The sequence below is a fragment of the Gymnoscopelus microlampas genome, assembly GCF_963454915.1.
Source record: "Gymnoscopelus microlampas genome assembly, chromosome: 18".
Taxonomy (NCBI): domain Eukaryota; kingdom Metazoa; phylum Chordata; class Actinopteri; order Myctophiformes; family Myctophidae; genus Gymnoscopelus; species Gymnoscopelus microlampas.
Window position 1 is genome coordinate 48,147,655 of NC_139955.1, and position 20,125 is coordinate 48,167,779.

At 38.7% G+C, this 20,125-nt stretch overlaps 1 protein-coding gene across 1 annotated transcript in view; it reads left to right on the plus strand.

Annotated features, from left to right (window-relative positions):
* The first annotated feature begins 94 nt into the window (after positions 1 to 94).
* ugl (ureidoglycolate lyase) overlaps positions 95 to 20,125 on the plus strand; it is a 24,152-nt gene continuing 4,121 nt past the window's right edge. Inside the window, exons 1-19 of the mRNA XM_084041118.1 lie at positions 95 to 191; positions 1,819 to 1,988; positions 2,771 to 2,972; positions 3,839 to 3,901; positions 4,392 to 4,505; positions 4,865 to 4,966; positions 5,119 to 5,351; positions 6,798 to 6,914; positions 8,369 to 8,587; positions 9,313 to 9,403; positions 14,591 to 14,667; positions 14,944 to 15,054; positions 15,353 to 15,412; positions 15,672 to 15,828; positions 16,525 to 16,723; positions 17,343 to 17,421; positions 18,099 to 18,191; positions 18,354 to 18,426; positions 18,949 to 19,016. Coding sequence (XP_083897244.1) covers positions 1,827 to 1,988; positions 2,771 to 2,972; positions 3,839 to 3,901; positions 4,392 to 4,505; positions 4,865 to 4,966; positions 5,119 to 5,351; positions 6,798 to 6,914; positions 8,369 to 8,587; positions 9,313 to 9,403; positions 14,591 to 14,667; positions 14,944 to 15,054; positions 15,353 to 15,412; positions 15,672 to 15,828; positions 16,525 to 16,723; positions 17,343 to 17,421; positions 18,099 to 18,191; positions 18,354 to 18,426; positions 18,949 to 19,016 — 2,220 coding nt within the window. The 5' untranslated portion in view covers positions 95 to 191; positions 1,819 to 1,826. The remainder of the gene's footprint in view (positions 192 to 1,818; positions 1,989 to 2,770; positions 2,973 to 3,838; positions 3,902 to 4,391; positions 4,506 to 4,864; positions 4,967 to 5,118; positions 5,352 to 6,797; positions 6,915 to 8,368; positions 8,588 to 9,312; positions 9,404 to 14,590; positions 14,668 to 14,943; positions 15,055 to 15,352; positions 15,413 to 15,671; positions 15,829 to 16,524; positions 16,724 to 17,342; positions 17,422 to 18,098; positions 18,192 to 18,353; positions 18,427 to 18,948; positions 19,017 to 20,125) is intronic.

Sequence of the window (20,125 nt, forward strand, 5' to 3'; positions counted from 1 at the left end):
TCAAGGGGAAAAAAATAACCTAGGATTAGTTTGGCGTTGCGTCACATCCGGTCCCTAGTCCATCTGTCCAATGATCAGACAGTAACGGAGGAAAAAGATGACGTCACATCCGCTCCCGAGGAACTAAAGCGATGGAGACTCTGCATAGTTCCTATTATTAACACACTGATTCATTCACTGCTTATTACCAGGTAATAATACATTTAAAACCACTATACCATCATTACTTATAGCAGTATTATTATAATATATTATTATATTACACTGTGTTTGTTGATCACTATAGAGAGAGAGACTATAGAGGGAGAGAGAGAGAGAGAGAGAGAGAGAGAGAGAGGGGGGGATATGAGAACAACAGTTCCCGGAAGTTCTTTAGCGTTCTAACAGTTCTATTTGAAGAGGCGGAATTGAGAGTTTATGGTCATTCATTAATAGTTGTCAGTTCAATAAATGCATCAGTTTTAGCCTCAGATCAACACTATCCTAGATGTATTTTATCGATTTTCACATATTTATATATATATGTTTATATCTACGAGAGTCTTAGCTCCACCCACCCCAGATTGTCCTGGAATGTCACCAGTAAAGCCCGTATTTCTCCAAACATGTACAAATGATAAATATAAGGTGCTTACCCGTTTGCCCCAAATGTTAACTAGCGGTCCGGACTCTTTGTGTAATGTATTAGTCCATATTTATCAATAAAGAAGTGTTTTAATCCCGTCTGTGGCCGAACGCCATGTTTCCTCCTCGTTTACTTCCTGTTTACATTGAGTGTCATTCCGGCTTTCACCGAATGCGCCCCGTCACTACCGCCCATTGGGAACTTCCGACATAATCGGCCACAGACGGGATTAAAACACTTATTTATTGAAAAATACGGACTAATACATTACACAAACACTCCGGACTGTTAGTTAACATTTGGGGCAAGCGGTTAAGCACCTTATATATATTTCTTTTAAGTCAAATACATCTACGATAGTCTTGATCTAAGGCTACATTAACTGTGTTTATATATTATTGAAACCGATATGTGTAACTATAAAGTCATTATTAATACATTAACATATTCCCTAAGCTAATGAACAAAACAATCAAAACAAAACCATGTATGTACAATTAAATCGCATAAAGAAATTACATGAAAAAAGTTACTTAGATTTAGATCAATACCAAAATACATTAACTAATAAATGATGAAGTTGTTATAAGTTAATCTACCCAGCAGCACAAAGTCATTAAAATAAGCATCAACATTACCAGCTGCAACATTAAAGTAATAAACACATTAATGCATTACTAATTACAATCTATTAACATGATTGTGTGTATGCAGCACCCAGGGCTTAAACAGGTCTTACTAAATACATATACTCCACTACGACTACGCCAGTTGGAATTTCACCTACCACCAATTAAGTCTTTAACTTTAGATAAAGAGGTTCCTGTAACAGAGCTTAGGAACTTTGTAGAGAGCTCAGTATTCTCACAAGCCAGACTGTTGTCTCCCACAGTGTTCAAATCTGTCTGTCTGTCTGTCTGTCTGTCATTCAGGAGGTGTATTTCCATACTCTATATAACATTCAGGAGGTGTATTTCCAGACTCTATATAGCATTCAGGAGGTGTAGTTCCAGACTCTATATAACATTCAGGAGGTGTAGTAGTGTACGAAAAGCGCTATATAATTGTGATGTATTATTATTATTATTATTAACTGCACTTCAGAATGCCCAAACATGGTATGATTGATTGACATGCGGTGTGTCCAATCAGATTGCTTCATGGTGTAATTGACATGTGGTGTGTCCAATCAGATTGCATCATGGTGTGCTGCTCTGCTAAGGGCTGTAACAACCGCTCGGAACAGAGGGTGAGAATGTACGGCTTCCCTGCCGACACGGAGCGCAGGAACAGATGGCTGGCTCAGGTCAGCAGGAACAACTTTAAAATCACCAACAACTACAACAACTACAAACTATGTGAGGTAAGCATGTCCAAAATATCACCGAAAACTACAACAACCACAAACTAAGTGATGTGAGGTAAGCATGTCCATGTCCATGTCCAAAAACTATGTGAGGTAAGCACTGGAGAAGAGATCCAGTGTAACTAAGACTAGTGGAGTAGAGATCCAGTGTAACTAAGACTAGTGGAGTAGAGATCCAGTGTAACTAAGACTAGTGGAGTAGAGATCCAGTAGAACTAAGACTAGTGGAGAAGAGATCCAGTAGAACTAAGACTAGTGGAGAAGAGATCCAGTAGAACTAAGACTAGTGGAGTAGAGATCCAGTAGAACTAAGACTAGTGGAGTAGAGATCCAGTGTAACTAAGACTAGTGGAGAAGAGATCCAGTAGAACTAAGACTAGTGGAGAAGAGATCCAGTAGAACTAAGACTAGTGGAGAAGAGATCCAGTAGAACTAAGACTAGTGGAGAAGAGATCCAGTAGAACTAAGACTAGTGGAGAAGAGATCCAGTAGAACTAAGACTAGTGGAGAAGAGATCCAGTAGAACTAAGACAAGCCATTTTATGCATGGCTGCGCGTGGGGGTCACCCTCCGAAAATAACCGATCTACAAGCTCACCTATTTATTCGGCATACAGCTACGTATAAAGCAGGCATTATGACGCCATCAAGGCCTGGCAAAATACATTTTAGCTGACTAAATCAACTGTTTGATTGACTAAAACTAGACTAAAAATCAAAACATTTCAGATGACTAAAATATGACTAAAACTAAAGACAGAAAGTCAACTCTTTCTGCAGGTGCATTTTGAGGAGGACCAGTTCTGCCTGAACAGGAAGGGCCGAACGCGGCTCAGAAGTGACGCCATCCCCACCATCTTTGCTCATCTTCCCGTGGTGAAGAAGAAGAAGAAGAAGCCCCCCGCTCAACTCTACACCCAACACCCTGTAAACCTGGCTCGCATCCGCTCTGAACACAGCTACAGCGCTAAGAAAGATACAGGTACATCCGCTCTGAACACAGCTACAGCGCTAAGAAAGATACAGGTACATCCATACTGAACACAGCTTCAGCGCTAAGAAAGATACAGGTACATCCGCTCTGAACACAGCTACAGCGCTAAGAAAGATACAGGTACATCCGCTCTGAACACAGCTACAGCGCTAAGAAAGATACAGGTACATCCATACTGAACACAGCTTCAGCGCTAAGAAAGATACAGGTACATCCATACTGAACACAGCTACAGCGCTAAGAAAGATACAGGTACATCCATACTGAACACAGCTACAATATACTGAACACAGCTACAATATACTGAACACAGCTACAATATACTGAACACAGCTACAATATACTGAACACAGCTACAATGCACTGAACACAGCTACAGTGTTCAGAGAGAGGCAGGTTCATCCGCACTGAACACAGCTACAATACACTGAACACAGCTACAATACACTGAACACAGCTACAGTGTTCAGAGAGATGCAGGTACATCCATACTGAACACAGCTACAATGCACTGAACACAACTACAATACACTGTGACTGAACACAGCTACAGTGTTAAGAGAGATACAGGTACATCCACACTGAACACAGCTACAGTGTTAAGAGAGATACAGGTACATTACACTGAACACAAGCACACACGGAACCACACTGATCAACAATCGCAAATTAATAAGTAATACAATATTTATAGTCATACGAATGAAATGCTGCTTCATCTCTCTCTCAGCTAAGGGGTCCTTGGCCTGATAGACGTTGAAGACCCCTGATCTACATGTTTCTTATTTTGAAGTGATATGATATTGTGAATATTTAAAAAGGATCAGTACCATGTCTTCTACTTACATCTCCAGGAATAAAGCCCCCCGCTCCAGATCAGAAGAAGATGGATTTCTTTTCTCTGCTTCAAATGCACGGTAAGACTCCTTACATGATAAACACAATGACCCTCCCCTTATAATGACAAGACAATGAATTAAACCTGTCAACAGTGCACTGTGACTGTGTAGGACTTTAAAGCTACTGTAAGTGATCTTTTTTGTTGTTAAAATAAGTGTCAAACAGCTCTATAGTAACAGGGTTCTCCATGTCTCTCCAGCTCTTTAGTAAACAAAATGTATATATTTTCAGATCGGGATACCAATTGTATCCAATCAGGAGAGAGAACTCATACAGGACAAACAAGTGACATTGAAAGTGATGACACAAAACAATTAGTAGACACAATTGAAATGGGACCATTGAAGCTGATAAATGGGTACCCTCTCCTGATTGGATAAAATTGGCAAAGCACCTGAAAATGTATTTTCAGTTTACTAAAGAGCTGGAGAGACGGGGAGAGCCCGGTATACTTTACTATGTTAATTGCGAGCAGCGGGGTGACGGCTGGCTATTGTTCTCTCACAGCCATAGACGTCATAGAGGTAGACTTCAGTCAGCAGAGAGAGAGAGAGACCGATGCCGAGCGGCCTGCAACGAGCAGGGAGGGGGGGCTGGGGGAGAAGGACGGTGACATAAGAGGTAGTATGATTTAAAAATGTCTGAAAATCATGTTGGGGGGCCGTTGAGGCGCAGTGGACCCCTTTCAGGGCCGCATGCGCAACCAATTGTGCGGACGGACAAGCGTGCGTTCAACGTTCACTTACACAGTTGTAACTTGGCTTTGTTTTTCAGACTGTTGTCTCGGTCACTGCTATAAATACATACCACTTTACACATGTTGTTTATTACATTTATTCAGAAGAATAGCTACCGTACTTTAATTATTGACTTGAATTGTTGGAATTACAGTTGTAAGCTACAAAAGATTTGGCTTGAGTGGTGACACTAATGTATTTAGTTTAAAGAGCCTCAATAAACCGTCTATTGTTCTCTCACAGCCATAGACGTGATAGAGATAGACTTCAGTCAGCAGAGACAGAGAGATGCCGAGCGACCTGCTACGAGCAGCGAGGAGAAGGACGGCGACGGCGGCATAAGAGGTAGTATGATTTAATGTTTCTGAAAATCATGTTGGGGGGCCACCGTGAACCCCTGTCAGGGCCACATAACCCCTATATCACAATATTATATAGATCTATTTAACACTGTTACTGAACAAACACCCACTACCTTGAACCTTACTTTTTACCAGATCAAACAGTGTCAGAGCCTGGACAATCGGGGTCCAAACCCAGCCAATCAGAGCCCCCGCCCGAGGAGCCAATGTCCCTGGACTCTCCTCCCAGCCAATCAGAGCCCCCGCCTGAGGAGCCAATGTCCCCGGATTCTCTGACTCCACCCAGTCCAGTAGTGACTCCGCCCAGTCCAGCAGTGTCTCCTTGTCAAAGTCCAGACAGAGAGACGCAGCCTGACAGCAACATGTCTGTAAGTAACTCTCCTTATGTTCACCTTTTTACTGCAAAATGACTGAAAAGAGACATGATGACAATGATTCATTTAACCCTTTAAGACCCGGAATGCATCTCTGTTTAGATTTCTTTGGCTATTCAAAAATAGTAGATCTACAAGCTCATGGTGCTGCCATATGAGCTTGTAGATCTGCTATTTTTGAAAAATAGTGATTTTTTTTTTGCAAATCTTTGATTATATATATATATATACATTTTTTAAAGCGAGCATTTTTAACTCCGATCTGTGCTTCTGGTGGGTGGTCCCTAGAACAACATATTGTGAGATGGGGTTCCGCGTCCAAATACATATAATTTTGGGGGTCCTTGACATGAAAAAGTTTGAGAACCACTGATATTATAGAAACATAAGTTTTTTTCAAAAAACTGTTAGGATTTAGAAGACATTTGTAGAATCCCCCAGAAGCAAAGATTTGAGTTACAAATGGTTTAGAATATTTAAAAAAAAATTGTAGATCTACAAGCTTATAGCGTGGCAGTCGGTGCCGCGCTGCCGTTATGAGCTTGTATATCTGCTATTTTTAATAGCCAAAGTATAAAATAATGCTATAAGATAATGGTTAAAGTGGTTAAAATCGAACCACCAAAAACAAATCTAAAATGATGGATGCTTTCCCGGTCTTAATGGGTTAACTCATGACAGTATACAAATGTAACCAATACATTTGTACACTGTAACTGTCGACTTAAATGTGTCCACTCTCTGCAGAGTTAAATGACCGTTTTACGTTGCTACACATGAAAAGATGTTACTGCGTTGTAACGACACACATAACAGTAATGACTAAGTCATAACTTAGTGAATTAAATAGACAATATAGAGCTGTTGAAAGGCTTGGCATTTGCTTTATATTGTATGGTTGTATGTGCAACAAGAATAATGTACACAATTATGCACAGTATGAAGAGAAACTATATGTGCAGAATGTACATGTATCCACTATATCACATTAACTGATTTGATTTGAAATAATAAAAAAACTAAATAGCAATAAATGCCATGACAGAAAAGACAAAAATAGAAAACAACCAAAAAACATTGATCATACTTAATCGATTGTTGTGAATACTGTCTATGGCTACAAGTACACGTGAGAACAGTGTGTTTTTTTGGGTTGTTTGAACTCAAAGGTGGGGGTGGATGTTGAGGGGGGGGCAGGGGGGGGTCATGTTCTGACAAACACCAACTTTAAAGCTGCAATCCGTAATCCGTACCTTTCATGTCCTCCTGTCTGGCAGGATTCACACCTGGGTCTCTCATTTCTACCACTCATCTACGATTGATTGATTGACTGATTGAATACTTGGTACTTACTAGATTACTAGTTACTTCTCTCTCTGTGCAGATGGAGGTGATTACTCTGGTACTTGTAGATTACTAGTTACTTCTCTCTCTGTGCAGATGGAGATGCGTGTGGCTCCTCCAGGACTAGAAGCAGAATATGAAGACCTGGTCACTCCTTCATCCATGACGTTCCTTCAGGAGCTGGTGTCTACGTTTGACCAGGAGGTGGACCAGGTACACACACACACACACACACACACACACACACACACACACACACACACACACACACACACACACACACACACACACACACAGGTTTGTATTACAATACTTGTGAGGACAACATCATTTTAAGAGGATGATTTTATGAATGGCATTTCAAAAATGTTGGACCATTTTTTATGGTAAGCCTAGAGCTGAAACATTTCTGTTCTACAAGCTGACAACCAGAGCATGTGAGCGAGGAGTGGAGCGAGGAGTGGAGCGACGCGACTTTGACGTGAGCGCGGAGCTGGTTTATTAAAAGGACCGCCTGCCGCTCCAAGCCGCACCGAATGTTTGAGCATGCCCGGTCGCACGGACTCAGAGACACACAGACATCCAGCAGTGCACAGCACACCCACATTCATTAGAATTTCTACTTTCTTTTTCTTTTCTTTTTTTTTACTGTTGAGCGACCCGGTTTGAGTGGAGCGTGGAGCGAGAGGTGCGCAAATCAACGTGAGCGACGGAGCGGTGGGGAGCGGAGCGCGGGGGGAGTCAACGTGAGCGAATAGCGAGCGTGTGAACCCAGCCCCCTGGAGCGCCGTGCGGCATATCCACCCGCTCCGCTGACGTGCTCTGCGCTGCGAAAGATTTGAGTTACAAATGTTATTGAAAGATTTGCACACATTTTCACGATTTTTCAAAAATAGCAAATGTACAAGCTCGTAGCGCGGCACCCAGTGTCCCGCTATGAGCTTGTAGATCTGCTATTTTTGAATGGCCAAAGAAATCTAAAAATTACACAGATTCTTTCCCGGTCTAAATGCGTTAATTCTAAGGACCTTTCTGTGTTTACATGTATGTTCAGGTCTTGACGTGGTTTACATGTATGTTCAGGTCTTGTTTACATGTATGTTCAGGTCTTGTTTACATGTATGTTCAGGTCTTGTTTACATGTATGTTCAGGTCTTGACGTGGTTTACATGTATGTTCAGGTCTTGTTTACATGTATGTTCAGGTCTTGTTTACATGTATGTTCAGGTCTTGATGTTGTTTACATGTATGTTCAGGTCTTGATGTTGTTTACATGTATGTTCAGGTCTTGTTTACATGTATGTTCAGGTCTTGTTTACATGTATGTTCAGGTCTTGTTTACATGTATGTTCAGGTCTTGTTTACATGTATGTTCAGGTCTTGACGTGGTTTACATGTATGTTCAGGTCTTGACGTGGTTTACATGTATGTTCAGGTCTTGACGTGGTTTACATGTATGTTCAGGTCTTGACGTGGTTTACATGTATGTTCAGGTCTTGACGTGGTTTACATGTATGTTCAGGTCTTGATGTTGTTTACATGTATGTTCAGGTCTTGACGTGGTTTACATGTATGTTCAGGTCTTGATGTTGTTTACATGTATGTTCAGGTCTTGATGTTGTTTACATGTATGTTCAGGTCTTGACGTGGTTTACATGTATGTTCAGGTGTTGACGTTGCGAGTGTCCAGGAAGGCTCACCTGGACATGACGGGTGACCTGCCAGAGTTCAGCGAGGTCAGGACCTCTGTGAGGGGGGACCCCGGCTGGAGGGTGGGCCCCGTGCCCCCCAGGCTCTCCAGGAGACACGTGGACGTGGGGGACCTGGCTCCCTGTGACACCAAGCGTCTGCTCCAGGCTCTGCAGTCACCGGCACAAGGCTTACAGGTAATGGGCCGTAGTACCCTGTTATGGAAGGGGAAATAGTCAATTATCCTGAAGGGAGTTATTTTTAAACAACGACCAGCGCGCCGACAATTATCCCACTTATTACACGGCTACTTAATACATAAATTAATACATTGACCCAAAAGTAACAACAAAACAAAGTATTTCCTTGCTTACGGCAATGAAAGTGTTCCATAAGCCTCGGAAAACAAGGAAGTGTAGTTGATCAAATAGAATACATTTTCGGTTTACTGGATCGTCTATTTCTCGCTTCAAATGTTTTCAAAAACATTTGTGAGAGCAACGTTTAGTTGTAAATGACATGGAGTGTTTGTTTACATGGCCGTTATGTTGGATACAGCATAAAACCAAGCAGCAGCAGGGAGGTCTGTTAGAGGTCTGTTATTGAGCTCATCGTCATTATCCAGAAATAACACACCGCTGAATTCAGTGATTGACCAATCAGAACCAAGCCATGTAATAAGTTAAGTTAACATATAGTTCACTGCTATAGAGTGTTTGTTCAGTAACTAGGGGTCTCCCTGTCTCTGCAGCTCTTTATTAAACAGAAAATGCATTTTCAGGTCGGTGTAGCATTTTGATCCAGTTATGAGAGAGAACTCATACAGGATACAGGATAAACAAGTGTAATTGTAAAGTAGACACAATTAAACCTGGAACACTATAAGACTGAAGCTGTTCTCTCTCCGTCGTTTGTTTGTCAGATTGACTTTGATGACGGGAACTGTCCTACGTACCACAACCAGATCAAAGGCCTTCACAACGTCTACAAGGTCGTGAACGGCCTGTTCCCTGGTGAGTTATATACACTATGAACTCTCTATCTATCTGTTACCATGGCTAACATTAAGTTATATACACTATGAGCTCTCTATCTATCTGTTACCATGACTAACATTAAGTTATATACACTATGAACTCTCTATCTATCTGTTACCATGACTAACATTAAGTTATATACACTATGAGCTCTCTATCTATCTGTTACCATGACTAACATTAAGTTATATACACTATGAGCTCTATCTATCTGTTACCATGACTAACATTAAGTTATATACACTATGAGCTCTCTATCTATCTGTTACCATGACTAACATTAAGTTATATACACTATGAACTCTCTATCTATCTGTTACCATGACTAACATTAAGTTATATACACTATGAACTCTCTATCTATCTGTTACCATGACTAACATTAAGTTATATACACTATGAGCTCTCTATCTATCTGTTACCATGACTAACATTAAGTTATATACACTATGAACTCTCTATCTATCTGTTACCATGACTAACATTAAGTTATATACACTATGAACTCTCTATCTATCTGTTACCATGACTAACATTAAGTTATATACACTATGAACTCTATCTATCTGTTACCATGACTATCATTAAGTTATATACACTATGAGCTCTATCTATCTGTTACCATGACTATCATTAAGTTATATACTCTATGAACTCTCTATCTATCTGTTACCATGACTAACATTAAGTTATATACACTATGAACTCTATCTATCTGTTACCATGACTATCATTAAGTTATATACACTATGAACTCTCTATCTATCTGTTACCATGACTAACATTAAGTTATATACACTATGAACTCTATCTATCTGTTACCATGACTAACATTAAGTTATATACACTATGAGCTCTATCTATCTGTTACCATGACTATCATTAAGTTATATACACTATGAACTCTATCTATCTGTTACCATGACTAACATTAAGTTATATACACTATGAACTCTCTATCTATCTGTTACCATGACTAACATTAAGTTATATACACTATGAACTCTCTATCTATCTGTTACCATGACTAACATTAAGTTATATACACTATGAACTCTATCTATCTGTTACCATGACTAACATTAAGTTATATACACTATGAACTCTCTATCTATCTGTTACCATGACTAACATTAAGTTATATACACTATGAACTCTATCTATCTGTTACCATGACTAACATTAAGTTATATACACTATGAACTCTATCTATCTGTTACCATGACTAACATTAAGTTATATACACTATGAACTCTCTATCTATCTGTTACCATGACTAACATTAAGTTATATACACTATGAACTCTCTATCTATCTGTTACCATGACTATCATTAAGTTATATACACTATGAACTCTCTATCTATCTGTTACCATGACTAACATTAAGTTATATACACTATGAACTCTATCTATCTGTTACCATGACTAACATTAAGATATATACACTATGAACTCTATCTGTTACCATGACTAACATTAAGTTATATACACTATGAACTCTCTATCTATCTGTTACCATGACTAACATTAAGTTATATACACTATGAACTCTCTATCTATCTGTTACCATGACTAACATTAAGTTATATACACTATGAACTCTATCTATCTGTTACCATGACTAACATTAAGTTATATACACTATGAACTCTCTATCTATCTGTTACCATGACTAACATTAAGTTATATACACTATGAACTCTATCTATCTGTTACCATGACTAACATTAAGTTATATACACTATGAACTCTCTATCTATCTGTTACCATGACTAACATTAAGTTATATACACTATGAACTCTCTATCTATCTGTTACCATGACTAACATTAAGTTATATACACTATGAGCTCTATCTATCTGTTACCATGACTAACATTAAGTTATATACACTATGAACTCTATCTATCTGTTACCATGACTAACATTAAGTTATATACACTATGAGCTCTCTATCTATCTGTTACCATGACTAACATTAAGTTATATACACTATGAACTCTATCTATCTGTTACCATGACTAACATTAAGTTATATACACTATGAGCTCTATCTATCTGTTACCATGACTAACATTAAGTTATATACACTATGAGCTCTATCTATCTGTTACCATGACTAACATTAAGTTATATACACTATGAACTCTCTATCTATCTGTTACCATGACTAACATTAAGTTATATACACTATGAACTCTCTATCTATCTGTTACCATGACTAACATTAAGTTATATACACTATGAACTCTCTATCTATCTGTTACCATGACTAACATTAAGTTATATACACTATGAACTCTCTATCTATCTGTTACCATGACTAACATTAAGTTATATACACTATGAACTCTCTATCTATCTGTTACCATGACTAACATTAAGTTATATACACTATGAACTCTCTATCTATCTGTTACCATGACTAACATTAAGTTATATACACTATGAACTCTCTATCTATCTGTTACCATGACTAACATTAAGTTATATACACTATGAACTCTCTATCTATCTGTTACCATGACTAACATTAAGTTATATACACTATGAACTCTCTATCTATCTGTTACCATGACTAACATTAAGTTATATACACTATGAACTCTCTATCTATCTGTTACCATGACTAACATTAAGTTATATACACTATGAGCTCTATCTATCTGTTACCATGACTAACATTAAGTTATATACACTATGAGCTCTCTATCTATCTGTTACCATGACTATCATTAAGTTATATACACTATGAGCTCTATCTATCTGTTACCATGACTAACATTAAGTTATATACACTATGAGCTCTATCTATCTGTTACCATGACTAACATTAAGTTATATACACTATGAACTCTCTATCTATCTGTTACCATGACTAACATTAAGTTATATACACTATGAGCTCTATCTATCTGTTACCATGACTAACATTAAGTTATATACACTATGAACTCTCTATCTATCTGTTACCATGACTAACATTAAGTTATATACACTATGAACTCTCTATCTATCTGTTACCATGACTAACATTAAGTTATATACACTATGAACTCTCTATCTATCTGTTACCATGACTAACATTAAGTTATATACACTATGAACTCTCTATCTATCTGTTACCATGACTAACATTAAGTTATATACACTATGAACTCTCTATCTATCTGTTACCATGACTAACATTAAGTTATATACACTATGAGCTCTATCTATCTGTTACCATGACTAACATTAAGTTATATACACTATGAACTCTCTATCTATCTGTTACCATGACTAACATTAAGTTATATACACTATGAACTCTCTATCTATCTGTTACCATGACTAACATTAAGTTATATACACTATGAACTCTCTATCTATCTGTTACCATGACTAACATTAAGTTATATACACTATGAACTCTCTATCTATCTGTTACCATGACTAACATTAAGTTATATACACTATGAGCTCTATCTATCTGTTACCATGACTAACATTAAGTTATATACACTATGAACTCTCTATCTATCTGTTACCATGACTAACATTAAGTTATATACACTATGAACTCTCTATCTATCTGTTACCATGACTAACATTAAGTTATATACACTATGAACTCTCTATCTATCTGTTACCATGACTAACATTAAGTTATATACACTATGAACTCTCTATCTATCTGTTACCATGACTAACATTAAGTTATATACACTATGAACTCTATCTATCTGTTACCATGACTAACATTAAGTTATATACACTATGAGCTCTATCTATCTGTTACCATGACTAACATTAAGTTATATACACTATGAACTCTATCTATCTGTTACCATGACTAACATTAAGTTATATACACTATGAACTCTATCTGTTACCATAACTAACATTAAGTTATATACACTATGAGCTCTATCTATCTGTTACCATGACTAACATTAAGTTATATACACTATGAACTCTATCTATCTGTTACCATGACTAACATTAAGTTATATACACTATGAACTCTATCTATCTGTTACCATGACTAACATTAAGTTATATACACTATGAACTCTCTATCTATCTGTTACCATGACTAACATTAAGTTATATACACTATGAGCTCTATCTATCTGTTACCATGACTAACATTAAGTTATATACACTATGAACTCTATCTATCTGTTACCATGACTAACATTAAGTTATATACACTATGAACTCTCTATCTATCTGTTACCATGACTATCATTAAGTTATATACACTATGAACTCTATCTATCTGTTACCATGACTAACATTAAGTTATATACACTATGAGCTCTATCTATCTGTTACCATGACTAACATTAAGTTATATACACTATGAACTCTCTATCTATCTGTTACCATGACTAACATTAAGTTATATACACTATGAACTCTATCTATCTGTTACCATGACTAACATTAAGTTATATACACTATGAGCTCTATCTATCTGTTACCATGACTAACATTAAGTTATATACACTATGAACTCTCTATCTATCTGTTACCATGACTAACATTAAGTTATATACACTATGAACTCTATCTATCTGTTACCATGACTAACATTAAGTTATATACACTATGAACTCTCTATCTATCTGTTACCATGACTAACATTAAGTTATATACACTATGAACTCTCTATCTATCTGTTACCATGACTAACATTAAGTTATATACACTATGAGCTCTATCTATCTGTTACCATGACTAACATTAAGTTATATACACTATGAACTCTCTATCTATCTGTTACCATGACTAACATTAAGTTATATACACTATGAGCTCTATCTATCTGTTACCATGACTAACATTAAGTTATATACACTATGAACTCTATCTATCTGTTACCATGACTAACATTAAGTTATATACACTGTTAGATCACGGTGTGAGCTAACAACTGTTAGCTCACGCGTCGGTGTGCGATTCACCGACGCCACAGCGTTGCCACAAAACAGAGGTTCATGTGGCGACGCATTTTTTGTTTTTGTCATTTTTACGTCACTTTTGTCCGCCGACACTTCAGCCGACAACGCTCAAAGCATGAATTGTTGTCCTTAGTTACGCGCCACTTTTGAACAATTGCACCATCGTTATCATCAAGCCGTTATCCTAACATTATCACTCCTTATACGGACAGAGGCTCCTCCCATAAAGCGGGCTCCTGTGCTGATGCTCCGCCCACGCGCCTGGAACATGGTGGAGCACAATATGATGGTAAAACACACACACACACACACACACACACACACACTTTGTTTTCTAAACAAAGTTACGTTTAGCCTCTAGTCTGTTAGTTTGGAGACATTGTCATGGTTAATACAGATTTTAGAGATCGTGTTACGATTAGAAAAATATTCAAGTTGTGTTCAGGTTCAGGGTTACAATTATGTATGTACTGTAAGGGCTAGGGTTAGATGGCAAGAAACATGAAAAATAGCGTGTGTGTGTGTGTGTGTGTGTGTGTGTGTGTGTGTGTGTGTGTGTGTCTAGGTGAATGGTAAAGAGGTGCCAGGTCCTCTGTTTGACTTCGGTCTGCTGATGTTCCACTGTGGGAAGAAACTGTTTGACCAGCAGAGTGGACCTTTCTTCTACCTGTCCAAGGTACGTACACACACACACACACACACACACACACACACACACACACACACACACACACACACACACACACACACACACACACACACACACACACACACACACACACACACACACACACACACACAGACAGACAGACAGACAGACAGACAGACAGACAGACAGACAGACAGACAGACAGACAGACAGACAGACAGACAGACAGACAGACAGACAGACAATTCATCATATCTGCCTTGGACTATATCTTAAAATCCTGTTCTCCTCTCACATTGTGTTCTGTGTTCTGATTGGTTGTCAGGTGGAGAGTTACCATGAAGCTAGGTTATGGAACAACATCTTTGTGTGGACACAAGATAAGGTTGGTTTGTAAACACATACAACACATACACTCATTATCATTATAATTATTATTATTATTATTAATCCCTATTTTATACTTTGTCTTATGAAGTTGTACTGAAATAGCAGTGTAATAAAATAGCGCTGTGTGTGTATGCATGTGCGCGTGTGCGCGTGTGCGTGCGTGCGTGTGTGTGTGTGTGCGCGTGTGCGCGTGTGCGTGTGTGCGTGTGTGCGTGTGTGCGTGTGTGCGTGTGTGTGTGTGTGTGTGTGTGTAGTTGGGTCTACCTCAGGGCAGCATCAAGGCCACGGTGCTCATAGAGAACGTTCTGGCAGCGTTTGAGATGGAGGAGATCCTGTTTGAGTTGAAGGAACATTCAGCAGGACTGAACTGTGGCATCTGGGACTACTCTGCTTCCTTCGTCAATAAATTTGGTGAGACACTGACTGAGCCTTATATACGCTTGTTGGACCTGGAACTGTGTCATTTTTAGATTTGAGCTAAAAAGCATTATTTTACCATTTGGGCTATTCAAAAATAGCAGATCTACAAGCTCATAGCGCGGCACCGAGTGCCGCGCTACGAGCTTGTAGATCTGCTATTTTTGAAAATTCGTGAAAATGTGTGCAAATCTTTGAATATATATATTTTTAAAGCGAACATTTTTAACTCAAATCTTTGCTTCTGGGGGGTCCCTGGAACAAAATATTTTGAGATGGGGGTCCGCGGCCAAATACATATAATTTTGGGGGTCCTTGACATGAAAAAGATTGAGCACCACTGATATTGAAACATAGTTTTTCAGAAAACTGTTGGGATTTAGGAGACATGTAGAATCGGCTTCAGGTCTCAATGGGTTAAACCATGTGGGACCCATCGCACGTTCAGTGAAAATAGCAGATCTATAAGCCAACAACACATCTCAGCGCAATGCGTTGTGAGCTTGTAAATCTGCTATTTTGGCTATAATACAAAAGTTTTGTTTTTTTCAAAATCAGCCATTTCATTTTTTTTTAATTCAAAATCAATTATTTAATTAAAATGGATAATTGTATTGATTTGTCCTTATTAAAACGTATTTGTATTGTTCTAGATTAGTTGTGTATTACCTGTTGTGTTGTGTTGTCCAGGTCAGAGGTCGTCCTTCGTGCTTCCAGACCGCAGTAAGTACGTGAACATGCAGAAGCGTTTCCTGCGCTCCTACATGGACCTGCTGGTCCAGACCTGCCACAGACGGGGGGCTCTGGCCACGGGGGGCATGGCCGCCACCCTGCTGCCCACAGAGACAGACAGCGCCACCTACAGGACACTGATGGACACTGTCACCAGGTAGGAGCATAACGCAGAAATACAAGAACAGAGGTACGAAACGGGTACAAAAGGAGCAAATATTTACTATTTAAGGCTAAGACTAAAACAGTATTTACTTGGCTCATATATTAACCCTTTAAGACCTGAGGCGATTCTTAAAAAAAATCTAAATCAGTTTTTGGAAAAAAAAATATATATTTTTTTTTCAAGATTTTTCAAAAATAGCAGATCTACAAGCTCATAGCGCGGCACTCGGTGCCGCGCTATGAGCTTGTAGATCTGCTATTTTTGAATAGCCAAAGAAATCTAAAGTGACACAGATGCGTTCCAGGTCTTAATGGTTTAATACAAGCTAAACTATAAGCCTTAAGGTCCTTACACACCGGCGAAAATAGCGAATATACGCAAAATTCGGACTCGCTCCGAATAATTAAAATACGCTTTTTCGCTCCATGTACGGAGCCATTGACTTATAAGGCTTTAAAAAAAACGCATTATTCGCACGAAAAAGTCGCCCCGGTGTGTAAGGACCTTTAGTCTTAGCCTTGTATGTCCCACTTGGGACAAAGAGGATGAAGTAAGTAAGTAAGTAAACTATACTAACCATGCATTGTGATGCCTTTGTCCCACATTTCAGACTCAAACTGCTGGAGATCAAAGCCGGTGTGGACGGTTTCATGGTCTACGACCTGAACCTGATAGAACCCATGCAGAAAGTGAGTTACATTCAACATGATGATAGAACACATGCAGAAAGTGAGTTACATTCAACATGATGATAGAACACATGCAGAAAGTGAGTTACATTCAACATGATGATAGAACACATGCAGAAAGTGAGTTACATTCAACATGATGATAGAACACATGCAGAAAGTGAGTTATATTCAACATGATGATAGAACACATGCAGAAAGTGAGTTACATTCAACATGATGATAGAACACATGCAGAAAGTGAGTTATATTCAACATGATGATAGAACACATGCAGAAAGTGAGTTACATTCAACATGATGATAGAATAACATGCAGAAAGTGAGTAATTCACATGATTTTAGTTAGTTGTATAAACACAATGCAGTTTCAGTTAGTTATCTAATAGTCGCAAACTGACAAAACTTAAATGTTTAGTCAGCTCTAGAATTCATAATTTGTTTAGTTAGTAGTGAACTATATAATGAACTACAATCATGGTGTCATACCAGCTCTTTCAGACTCACACTATAACAGTGAACTATAACATATAACTATCATGGTGTCATACCAGCTCTTTCAGACTCACACTATAACAGTGAACTATAACATATAACTATCATGGTGTCATACCAGCTCTTTCAGACTCACACTATAACAGTGAACTATAACATATAACTATCATGGTGTCATACCAGCTCTTTCAGACTCACACTCGAGGAGAAAACCAGCTGGACCAGCGTAGAGAAGATGTGAGAGTGACCGCTAAAGACCTGCTCACCATGCCATCGGTATGTCATTAAATAATTCATATTCATTATTATTTTTGAAAATCTTAATTTCAGTGGTCTTGTGTACACTATAGACAGTAAAGTAATCTTCTACATGATGTTGTAAAAGGATTGAGCTCCAGGTTCCATGTTTAATGTCTTACACATTTCCATGTTCTTTAGGGAGGAGTGACTCTTCATGGCTTACAGTACAACATTACAGTGGGAATCCTTTTTATTGATGCTTGGCTGTCAGGTAAGACTGTTTCTATTGTGTGGAGGACAGTATACATATGACTGTATAGATACATATGACTGTATAGATATGACTGTAGTTAATTGACTGCCAACAGAAATATGTTATTTTCACATCAAAGTAGCACAAGACTGTATTTCTGGATGTTGGTTACAGTACTAATCTTTTTCTCTGTCTGTCTGTCTGTCTGTCGGTCTCTCGGTCTCTCGGTCTCTCGGTCTGTCTGTCTGTCTGTCTGTCTGTCTGTCTGTCTGTCTGTCTGTCTCTCTGTCTGTCTCTCTGTCTCTGGGTCTGTCTGTCTCTCTGTCTCTGGGTCTCTCTGTCTGTCTGTCTGTCTGTCTGTCTGTCTGTCTGTCTGTCTGTCTGTGTCTCTGTCTGTCTGTCTCTCTCTCTGTCTCTCTGTCTCTCTGTCTGTCTGTCTGCCTGCCTGTCTGTCTGTCTGTCTGTCTGTCTGTCTGTCTGTCTGTCTGTCTGTCTGTCTGTCTGTCTGTCTGTCTGTCTGTCTGCCTGTCTGTCTCTCAGGTAAAGGTCATTTCTTCTACAGAGGTCAGGTGGAGGACTCGGCCACAGCAGAGATCTCCAGATCACAGGTGAGTTGAGGGTTCAAATCTTTACCTTCCTTTGTGTTTTATAACTTAACACAGTGTGTGTTAAGTTATAAAACATGCAGTATTTGTGTGTTAGTAACTATAAAAAACAATACACACAGTATAGAGTTCTTCATGAGTTCACCCATGTGACACTATGAAATGAACACTGACCATCTGTGTGTGTGTGTGTGTGTGTGTGTGTGTGTGTGTGTGTGTGTGTTTTATGATTTAATAGAGGAGCACATGTCAATCATTGGAAATTCGGAATTGATTCTAATTGGCGACTACAATACCGATGTACTTCGGAAAGACGCCGCCATATTTAAATCTTTCAGAAAATTCTGTGACATGCATAGCCTCACCCAAATGATAAAAAATATCACGAGGGTAGGCCCCACTTCTCAAACCATCATTGACCTCATTTTGACATCAGACCAGTCGAGGATTCCTTTAAGCGGGGTCATAGAGTGCAGTCTAAGCGACCATAACATCATTTTCTGCACGCGTAAGATTCACAGATCTGTAGTTGACTGTCATAGCACGGTCGGCTGCAGGGCTATGAAAACTTACTCATCAGAGGCGCTCACAACAGCCCTTGAGAAAATTGATTGGTCAAATGTACTCAGTGGCTCCTCGGCCGAGGAGTCCTGGACTGGTTTCAAAACTGCTTTTGTGTCTGTTATTGATAGCCTAGCGCCGAAGAAGGTGGTGAGAGTCAGAGCCCGTACACAACCCTGGATGAAGGGAGACATCCTAAATGCCATCAAACTCAGAAACAATTTGTACTCTGAGTTCAGGAAATGCAAAAATTTGCAACTACTTGAAAGATGCAGAAATCAACGAAATGTAGTAAACAAATTGGTCAAAACTGCCAAAAAGAATTTCTTAAATGAAAGCATTGAGGCAAACAAAAGCCACCCACAAAAGCTGTGGGAAGCGCTACAGAAATTGGGCTGCAACAACAAAATTCAAACCAAAACTACAAACATCTGCATTATTTCAAGTGGCGTGCTCATTACTGACAAGCAAGCGGTAGCGAACTGTTTTAACAGCTTTTTTACCACCATTGCAACCCAGTTGGTAAACAAACTTCCTCAGCATTCAGGTTT